General features: G+C 31.1%; 1 protein-coding gene across 1 annotated transcript; it reads left to right on the top strand.

The window, feature by feature from the left end:
• Window positions 1-2,761: 2,761 nt before the first annotated feature.
• On the top strand, window positions 2,762-9,424 carry LOC148232910 (endoplasmic reticulum lectin 1). Its single transcript, XM_088190775.1, has 8 exons — window positions 2,762-3,039; window positions 3,118-3,355; window positions 3,418-3,582; window positions 3,645-3,922; window positions 4,064-4,120; window positions 8,401-8,565; window positions 8,642-8,807; window positions 8,873-9,424. The coding sequence occupies exons 1-8, from the start codon at window positions 2,902-2,904 to the stop codon at window positions 9,235-9,237; spliced, it is 1,572 nt and encodes a 523-aa protein (XP_088046901.1). The 5' UTR covers window positions 2,762-2,901; the 3' UTR covers window positions 9,238-9,424.
• Window positions 9,425-11,549: the final 2,125 nt, after the last annotated feature.

Here is an 11,549-nt window from a genome sequence, read left to right on the forward strand (position 1 = left end):
GGCGACAATGCGGCGCTGTCGAGGTCTAAACGAAAACTCTTTTGCCCATGAGTAATTTAATTATTTACAATGCTAAAATATAGTTAAAAAAAGCGATTTACACTTTTTACAAGTCACTGGAATTGCGACAGTGTGAACTGTAACGTCATTGGAGAGAGAGATAGCATTTTTTTAAACTAAATTTTTAGTACCATTTTAATATTTCTAATGGAGCGTAGAACGAGATCATGTTATGCCTTTTTGTCATTGTTTATGCACGCACAAAAACGCATTTCCTACTTAGAGCCGAACACAATATATTTTTTTACATTATTTACAAATAATAATATTCAAAAATAAATATCTGTAAAATTAAACGCTAATTACTTAAAACAAAACATACATATATAACATACAAAAATGAAAAATTCTAATTCTTGCCTACCAATCCGGGCATTTTATTACATTATGCATTTAACACACAGCTCTGTGACAAACAAAACATGACACATGAGTAATTTTATTAACAGTGTTCGTCTATTATTACAGGTACTACTGGGCCAAGGCGATGTAGGAAGATCTTCGGGGGCAAAAGTCTTCACAATTAATTCTATCGCTGACTTTTGCGATTTATGCAAATAAACGTTCTCCTGTCATTCAATTGCACTTTTTATACTAAATCTACTGATAGGAGGAGTATAAAATACTTTCAAAGCAAGAATATTCACGAGTCATTTTGTCTTATAAATCAACTCCGCCTTTTGTTCTGTTATAAAAAATAATCACGGATAGTCGTTTGTTTTAGCTGCCTTCATTATCTGTGTTAAAAACTTTTGTACTGAACAATAGAACCGTGTGAATTTTTTTAAAACATAAAATGCCAAGCACATTATCTCTTAAGAACTCCTTCGGTATTTCTTGCGTGTTGAGCCTCAATCTACCGGTGAAATAAATCGTTTTGTAATAGACATTAAGCTAAAGGAATAGATGTGAAAAAAAATTCTGTAATAATATTTCTCTTGGTACCGTTATATTTTGCTGGCATGTCCTTGACGACTCACATCCCTTGAATGACTTTTCTTTTATTATTGATCATGTCCATAAATACTTGGTAATTTAGAATGTAACATGTTCTAGCATCGGCACCAAACATTTTTAATCGATATTTTCCCGGTTTCAATTTTATAAACACTCTATACGGACAATTACCGTAATATATTACTAGCTTTTCGTTAACTCTTATATCTTTCCCGAGGCAGAAATATTTGTAAAAATGATAGACAATTTTGTCAAAAACCGATCTTATGATATTTTGGTCATTGGACAAACGAAATCGCCCATTTCTAGTTTCTTGGCTATCGAGTCGTAAAAAACGATATATTGCTTGAAATGTATTCCTTGACATCGTAAGTAAGAAAAATGGTTGTATAAAAAAAGATTCCTTCGACCAAATCTCGAAAAAATTAAGTTTTCTGTACTAATTCCGACAAGCCATCAAAAAATGCCAAAAAATGCGTATAACTAGTTCGTCGTGAGAGTGCATTAAACGTTATTTTGTATATATTTAGTGTGGGAGCATATCTCTTCTGCGATTTCATTTGTTAGGAAAAGGCGGAAGGTATCTTCGATTGCTGAAACATTCTCACTTAATAAAAAAGGTTAATGTGCATAGCCAAAATCATCTGAAGGCGAAAATAAGAAACGTGAACTCTAAACATGCTCCGGCTTCGATATTTAAAAAGTTTCCTACAAAATAATATATGTATATTTGTCATATATTATTTATCATAACAAAATTATACGGATGTTCTATGTTTTCATTAAACTCCGTTGTATCTGACATATTTGGTATGAGCTATAAATAATGAAAAATTATAAATACTGATTTTATAATAAATAATAATTTTAAATGTAAATGTAAAAAGCAATTACACCGTAATCGCAATAATTTTCTTCTGATTCCGATTCGAAAATTTAAATTACATCTTCGTTATCCGAGAAAACTTCTACACCCTTATTAATTAATAATTACTTGTTAAGTCAAAAAATATTTGACAAGCACAGGCATATTCTACACTTTGACGTAGCTCTCCCGACGACAGGCAAACAAGTACTGACGCACGATTTAAACATCGTCTGATGCATGCATTAGAGCGAGTCGGAGCGTGATGCACCTTGCTCTAACTTTCACACACGTGCATCTCGTTTGCACACCTACAAACGAATCTGTGCGAGAGAAAAGAGGATATAATCACCGTCCGATATACTCACCCATCTCTCTTTTGCGAAATTCTCTAACAAAGCAGTATAGCATGAGCGCGTTAAAGTTAATTATAGAAAAAAATATTTTCAAAAATACCAGGAATAAACCATTATTCTTTTCGAGCAATACATTGAGGACAACGTAGTCTTTGAAAAAATAACGTTTCTGCTCGACAGCTTCTAGATGCCTTCTAAATTTTTATATCAGAGCACCACTTGCCAAATTATTCAGATAAAATATATTACTCATTATTTTTTGCCAGTTACGATGATTTAAAAGAACTTTATGAGAAAGGAGTAGGTAGAAAAATGTAAGTTTACGTTTATTTTTATCTTATTTCTTTTTTTGGTTTCGATTAAAAGCACTGTTCGGTATTACGTCATCCTAGTAGAAAAGTATAAACACATTATTTTTATTTACAAATTTATTTATATTATGATATATAGTTTTAATAATTAAAACATTTTTTTAAGTTGTGTATTATTTATTTATTTATCAGCCATTGCATATGGTCGCATTATTGCGTGTTGTGGGCAATTTTAACGCTGACGTTTCTTTCAAGCTGTCATTAGCGAAGCCGCTTCGGAAGTGGCTTTTTTCTTACATTTTAGCCGGTGATGTGTTGAAAGCTTGAAATTAAACTCGAAATTCGTTTTAAAATGCCGATTTTAAAAAGCGGTATAATATTTTTTATAATAATCGCAAATCGTATCGCCAATTGTCAAGACTATAAAGGCTTCGATGATACGATACAATTTAGAATTAATTGGCCAGGAAAACTAGACACAGATGATATGGTAACTGCAATGAAACATTTTAATTCTATTTATGATTTGATTTTTATGTATAATAAATAATTGTTTTATTATTTTTAGAAAAATGGAAGTCAAATACTAGATATAGTAACGACGAACCGTGAAAAGTATCAATGTTACATTCCTGAGTTGAAAGGCAAAACTGTAGAAGAAACCGATGCAAATCATAGCTTCAGTCCATTGCAGCTTCTATCTACTTTGTTCTTCCCGCAACTATGTTCTTATAGAGTGGAAAGCTACTGGACGTATGAAGTCTGTCACGGCAAATACGTGAGGCAGTATCATGAAGAGCGTGAAGGTAATTTTCGTGTTTATTTTAATGCTAGTATGCTTATATTGGATAATGATTTTGCTTTGTAGGTAAGAAAGTAAAACTCCAAGAGTACTATTTAGGAACGTGGGATGCAGCTAAACAAAAAAAGTTAGAAGAGGATATGAAGAAAGCGGAAGAGAAAGGAGAAAAGCCTAAGTTTAAGAAGATCGAAGGGCTGAATTTACCTTACGTTGAGTTTGAAATGTCTAGTGGTAAGTTTATATTGTTATTATCGGGTGATTTTAAGAGATTTATTTTTTCTTTGATTTAATAGGTACATTATGCGATCTCAACAACAAACCTCGAAAGACCAAAGTGCAATATGTATGTTTTAGTAATAGGAAACACGAAGTCTATACATTCAAAGAGACTTCGACGTGCGAATATGAAGTGACGATATTATCGCCGTTGCTGTGCGCTCATCCAAAATATAAACCTAAAGACTCCGAAGAGAATGTAGTGAGTTGCTTGCCAGTCGGTAACGGCTCCAAGAAACCGAGGAGTTTGCTTGCAATGGAAGCCGAAAGTTTCAGATATGGACAAAAAGTCAACGTACGTGAACATATCAATTTTTGAATCAATTTCTGTCTTATTATTGCATTATACTTTTGTTATTTTGATTATATGATTATTGCATGCATTGGTTTGCTTTTATAGTTTACACATTTATCTATAGTTTAAATATTTGTTCAGGAAAACAAACTAGGAAAAGACGTCCTTGCCGTTATTAAGTTTGAGAAAGTTGTAGAGGTAGGTTATTGTTTATTTATTGCACTTAAGAATGCACGAAGGAGAGTCAAATCAAATCTTAAATGTTTTGTATCTCGTAATTGTAATTAATTCTGTGGTGTTTAATACAAGTTTTCTAGAGCTTAAAAAGTGCATGAATACCTCAAATCACTTTGCTTCCGTTGCATGATTTATTTGTACTGCTACCTTTTGCTCACTCTAAACTATATGTAACACTGCTCTTAATTATCAGTACAATAGACCGGTGTTTTAAATATTAATTTTAAGGTTTTAATTTGACTCACTTTCGTATTTATTTATTACACATGAGTTAGTCGCGAGTGAAATAATGAATATTTTTATTTTCTTTGTATTAGGTTATTAGGAAATTAATGTCGTTTTAAAAATGAAACAATATATTGCTGCTTTTTTACACTTGATAAATATCCAAAAAAATAGTTGTCCCCCGTTAGATAGAACTAAGCCACTTCTTCAACTTTTTATACCTTTTTTTGTAAAAATTCCAGTTTTGGAATCAGTTTCTTTTCAAATAGTGTTGTATGGACCGGAAAAAGAAATAATCGGAAATAGCAATATCAGGAGAGTATGGGGGGTGAAGTTTTACTTTCCCGCCTAATTCCTTTGTTTTATCCATTGTCACTTTAGCAACATGTCGCGAATTATCATGTTGTAAAACCACTTGAGTTCTATTGATAATTGATGGTCTTTTTCTTCTTAATTGGTCCTTTAGACGGTCTAACTGCTCACAGTGCATCATTCCTGTAATTCCAGGTCGAAGAATTTCAGTGTATGACTCTTACGCTATCCCACACGGTTGTCATACAGCACCCATTTCTCGTCTCTGGTCACCAGATGGTGTTTAATCTTTAAGATCTAAGAATTCTCGGCTTTGTTCTCGTCGCTCAGCCCGTGAAGGATCCTTATACTTTACCTCCAAATCTTCCCGATTTCTTTAACCCTTTCTATGCCATAAGCGCGTATACGCGCTCATGTGACTAGTCGCATGAGGCCGGCCATACAAAACGAGCGCGTATAGGCGCTCTATTTTGTTCTCATTTTACTAGCTAGGCCTGAAAGTTTTGTATGACATAAAAAAATTAAACACATAGTGACATTTTTCGAGATGAAAAAATATTAAGATCGGATAAATTGCGAATATTATCGATATTACAGAAATCAAAATAAAAGCTGTGTTTGGCGTTCAACGAAAGTTACTGTTCAGGGTTGTGCTGCGCAGGACTTTTTTATTACTAACGGGAATAATTATCATCAGTTGCAACTCTGGTTTGGCTTGTGCTTGACGTTATTTTATATTTTACCTTTTTTGTCGATATAGAATTTTTGATTTGGTTTTCTTGTATTTTTTTTTATGAATTTTCATAATTTTTATAAAAGCTATGTGACAACCCTAACATTTTGTTTTTTAAACGTCTGTATTTAATTAACAAATAAAACTAATTTTTAAATATATATTTTCCAATATATATAATTATTTTATTTTTAAACTCTTCTATCAGCAATGTGACAACCCTGACTTTAATCGAGAAAAAATAATTCTGTTTTTCTTGGTAAATGATAGTGAAAATATCATATTGTACATTTATTTGATAAGTCGTCATAATATACCATCGACACATTTCCAAAAAATCTAATTTAAATAGATTTTGTTTTTGCTAGAAAATTCTCGGCCTGTAATGCACGTCCGTACCAATAATTAGCGGCGTTTAAAAGGTTAATATGATTATGAATAGTGGATTCGGAGAATCCGAGCTTCTCTGCCAGCTGTTGGATAGTTTGGGTCAGATTATTTTCTATTTCTGTGTTCAATCCATTTTTATCCAATTTTGCAGGTCTTTCACGTCCAAGACTGTTTTAATATCGAAATCTTCCATCCAAATATTTTTAAACCATCTCTGCCAATTACGAAGATCTAATACGCCCCCCAATACATCAAAAATATTTTTTGTTGTATTAGTTGCAGATATTTTAATAAAAAAACTCAAATAGCATGCAATTTCGTAAGACATCTTCGGTCTGTATAAATTCTGCCATCGCAATTCAGTGGTTTTTATTTTTTTTGTTAAAATGGATGCTCTGAATTTTGATGAACCGAAAAATAACAAGATATGTGTTGACACAATGAAAGGCAGAGAGTGATTAATCATCTAAATAGACCAATACAAAAAAACGACACTTTCCGAATAACCTAATATTATATTTACATATGTGATATTCTCTATGAGCTGAATTTACTCCATTATAGAATTATACCATATATTTATTTACTTATTGAAAAACTTTTGTTGCAACATGAAAGGCATTACCTCAATGCGATTACAATGTGGTAAACACAATTAACAACTACTAAGTTAGTAGTGAGACACCAGACTGTAAAAATCAGTGACATCTATTTTATTAATTATATTACAAACTAATCAACTATTATTACAGTTTATAATCAATATGTCACTAAGCATGATCTACTTCAATTTTATTTTAAACTATTTATCATGATATTAATCCATGAGATTAGGAAAATCTAGGAAAACCTAATCTGTAATTGGAAATATAATTATATAATAATCACTAATTTAGATCTCCTAGATTAATATTAAAAAGCCCTAAGGTTCATATGAGTTTTATAACTCGGGTCTTTCAAGTGTTAATCATCAACTTACACTACTGATCAACCATATTTTGTTAATGGTTTTAAACTTGAGTAAATACATATATATACCATATATTTAATTCTTCATTAGTAGTAGATCTATAATGTAACATAACATTGGCACTAAGTCCATTGTGCGGTCTAGCTGCAACGCGGGTTCATCTCTTAGTCCCAGAAATGTGGTATCCTACTTTATGCAGTTCAACCATCTTTACTTTGGTGTTACTTTTATTTTGTTTTATGCTGTATACACCACTCTTCGCCATATCTTATTTTGTCAGAGACCGACATTCAGGCCCATATATAAACATGGGCAAAGAGTTGGTTTGATCTCGGGTACTTTTTGATTCCGAAAAAGCATATTTTTGCCAACACTCTTCTTCTAATTTCTAAGCTAGAATCGTTCTTTGTTATCAGCGAACCGAGACACATAACTACTACGGTTTTGAAAATATAAGTCATGTCTGATTTTATGAAATACAATGTTCTCAATCATCATGATCAAAAGTTAATTTTTATAAAATACAACAATATTATTTCGAGCAGTTAAATTTAATATTATAATTGGTTATTGTGAAGAAATTATATTTTCATTAAATAATAAATATAGAAAACTTTTATTTAAGTCGTACTACTTTAATATGTTCTTAGTTGAATTTTCAACAGGTATGTTACCATTATATAATAAAAAAATTAAAATAATAAAATGGTAAAGGTTATTTATTTAAAATACTAATGTAATTGTACGTTTAATATATTTTTGTATCAAACCTATTTTCTTCTTTAATTTTTTTAGACTTGAAAATAAATTACATATAGAATTTATTTTATTATAATGTATGTATTTTTTTTCTACTATATATCATATATATATATATGTACATCGTTGGCTTAAAAACAGACCAGCACAACACAAAATCTTGAAGTGATTCATCACCTACAGATTTTTTTGGAAATCATTTTCGTGCAGCTCGTTCTTTTATAATATCTTTTGCAAATCGACATTTCAAAAGCATAAAAATTCACGAATTAAGAGACAATGCCATGACAGCGTGGCCCGATTACTACGTCTATTTACTTTCAACAATCGATGCAAAAGAAACGCGTGATCTTCACGTGTTATTAAATTTCTGCCGTATGATTGGTTGGACGCTTTGAGGGGTGGTATTGGTATGTGTAAGTACACAGGGCGGTAATGGTTTTAGTTAGCGGTTACGTCTTTCGGCGATGATTCGAACTGCCACCACCTGATCGTGGCTCGAATCTGTCATCTCTGGTATTTGTGGAAGAAAAAGGATTCTCGGAACCAAAACTTGATAGATTTGGATGACTTATTTTAATTTCCATTGACGAGTACTCCTTTTCTCTTTCTTTTTGAAAGCGATTTGGTTCCCTAAATTACTAGTCTTCTTTGAAGTCAATGTATGTGCAAGTATATATGATAGTAAAGTAAAATAAAACTGTTTACTTATCAAGTAATAAATATAAATAAATTTGTTTTTTAATATTATTTGATTTAGATTTTTATTTTTAATTATATCATAAATTCTTTTTTTATTGGGAATAATACTATTTTATTTGAATTATATTTAAAGTTCATTTTATATTATAGGACGGAGAAACTAAGGTTAAGATGGAACTGCAGCCAATTGATTACGATAGCATTGCGAATAATATTCAAAACGGTCCGACTACTTTACCAGAGTCTCCGGCTCAAGTCTTTCAAAATGATGATTTAGTGAGAGCTTTTCTTGATGGAGAGAATTGTCTAGAGGGGGTTTGTATTTTTTAATAAAATGCTAAATATATGTATATTATATTATTTATTTTTAATAACATATGATAATATATAGGGCACTGGATGGTGGAAGTATGACTTTTGCTATGGTAAACATGTGAAACAAGTACACGTTGATGATAAAGATGGTTTCCATTCAACGGTTTTATTAGGAGAGTTTATCGAAGCAGAACATCTTGCCTGGTTAGCGGAAAATCCACTTAAAAAACCTAAACCTAAAGGTATATTATATTTAAGTAGTTACACGTGACTATTTCTGTTTAATACATATGTATTTTTGACTTAGGTCAACGAGTGCAAATCTCTCATTTCTACTCTCACGGAAACATTTGTCAGCAAACGAAGAAACCTAGGCAGACCGAAGTGAAATTGAAGTGCCTAGAGAACGCATCTAGTCCTAGTCAGGTCTCCTTATATTTGTTGGAGCCTAAAATTTGTCAGTATATTTTGGGGATCGAATCGCCGTTGATTTGCGAAATTTTAGATATGGCTGATGAAAATGGTTTGATTAAGTGGCCCCCTGCGCCACTTACTAAAGTTGTTGATAATAATTTGCTTGACGAAGAAGCAATCGTAATTGTAAAGCCAGAGAAGCATCCGAAGAAGAGAGAGGAACATACTGATAAAGATTATGAACATATTGAACTGTAATTTAGTTGATTCGGAGTGATATAGTTGTATTTATAATAATTAAATTACTTTTACAGATGATTTAGATGTTGTATGTTTGTTTAGTTTATTTCTTAAAATTCAAAACTTTAAAATTACTGAAATTATGAAAAGATTCTTGTAAAATATATTGTACATAAAAACAAAAAAAAAATTTGATTCAGTTGCATATGTATGTGTTTTTTTTATTATTTAGATTTCTATTAAAATATTATTTCTACAGAGGGTATTAAAGACTACATGAGTTAAAACTTTTTGTTTTACTTTATCATAAATTTCTTGTTTAAAATATTTTGTGTTAAGCGCTAATACTTACTTATTTTCAGTTTTAATGTAAAATATTTATGTTCTATATCTTCATTGCTTATTTTGTTGAATCACAAAAAGAAACATAAAAATATTGAAAAATAAGTTGTTTTAAATGTCATTGATCTTTTTGATCTCAATTAATATTGTTCTTCGTATTGCTTTAGCAACAATCTTTATAGATGACTTAGGTTGCTTTTAAGCAAGAATTAAATTTGTATAGTTCTTGATTACATTAAAAGCGATATATTACATGGTAGTCAAAGGTATTCCTACAATAAATTTTTTAAACAAATTACCAGAAATTGAAAATTTGTTATCTATTGGATACAGCTGTCTTCTAAGTTGATTTTTATATAGATAACAATCTTCTCATATTAATATTGAAATAATATTGCTAATAAAATATTTGATAAAAAAATACATAAAATTGTATAATATATTACTAGTTTTCGTACCTGGTTATGTTTTGTTCTTAGTTGTATTGTATTATTCAACTGACATCATCTCTTGAATCGATAAATTGATTTCATCAACTTTTAGATATATTATTGTAACGTAAATAATTATCGAAGTATAAGGATGTTGAATCAAATGAAAACTTTAAATATGTCTTATCTTATAATTTATTGCATAATGTGTATTATATTGTTAGACGTTAATTTTCGTCTAGTTTCGTCGTAAGTCCGTCGCAGCAGTGCCGAAATAACGTCCGTCTTCTACGGCGAGCGCCAGTCTATTCCACCCTGCCACCCTCTGACCATGACGCTCGCCCCCTCCCTTAGCCATTCCTTTGGGTTGCGCGCGTCATACTTTTCGCCTTGCTGCTCCGTGGTGTAACAATATTATATATAATTACTATATAAGAATGTATAAAATAATATAATTTTTCTACTTAGTTTCTATGTCATTCAATACAAGTTTTCAATCACTAAGAAAATGCAAAAATACCTTTAGAAAAATCTATTTCGCCAGAGTGCGCAGTTATGGTGAGTATGGCGGATATTTAAGACACTTTAAGTCTTGGTTTTGGATCGTTACAAACCTTTAAAGTGCAGTTTAGGACAAGTATCTGCGTATTTCGTATTAGTAACACTGATCTTCATACTTCAAAATTACAATCATTCTTGACAAAATAATGGAATTTCTTCGGTTCTAATAATGAGGTAAGGGATTCATTGCACGCTCTTTTGGTTTCTGATGGGTGGTAGTGAATTCAGGTTTCATCTCTGATACAACTATTCCTGAAAAATAATCAGTGTACTTAGCGTTCTTTAAATTCTGAAGTTAGATGGTGTAACACCTTACGCAAAATATATTGTATATTTATAAAAGTTATCTATCAAACTCACAGCAAGTGAAATTAAGCAGAATATCGGTCAAGACGACCCGTAGAAGACCGAAAAAACAACCGCTTTCTTCTTCCAGATCCAGTTAAGAAATCACTGGAATCCAAGAGTTCACCCAGACTTGCAGATTGTATGCGAATATTAAAGTAATTTATAATTTAAAACTGTATTTATTAAAAAAAACACGAACATTATGTACGTACAATAAATTTGTTAAATAATGATATGGTATCCCTTCATTAGTAACAAAAACATATGTTAATGCACTGCTTCACTTTGGTGTATATTGCAAATGCAGCAGCCATTTTAAGCTACTGCTCTGTAATTGTATTGCATGCTTAAATCATACAGCCATCTGTTGGACATTATTCAAACTATATGTATCGCTGAAGCAAATTACTTTTAGGGCTTTGATTTGCCCCACGCGTCCAATCAAACTATTAAAAGTAACACAAGTAAAAGCCTTTAGTGGCACAAATTAAATAAAGAACAAACGTTGAGAATTATAGTGTATATAACTTATGTTTCTGGCTACAAAATGTACTATACATTGTTGATACTTATCCATTGTTCCTTATTAGTATTGTCAGCTTCCACAGGAAAATTTAGATAAATATAAAAAGGATTAAAATAAAACAA

Source organism: Plectrocnemia conspersa, unplaced genomic scaffold (genome assembly GCF_051122295.1).
Source record: "Plectrocnemia conspersa isolate PC_06_02 unplaced genomic scaffold, ASM5112229v1 ptg000008l, whole genome shotgun sequence".
NCBI lineage: Eukaryota > Metazoa > Arthropoda > Insecta > Trichoptera > Polycentropodidae > Plectrocnemia > Plectrocnemia conspersa.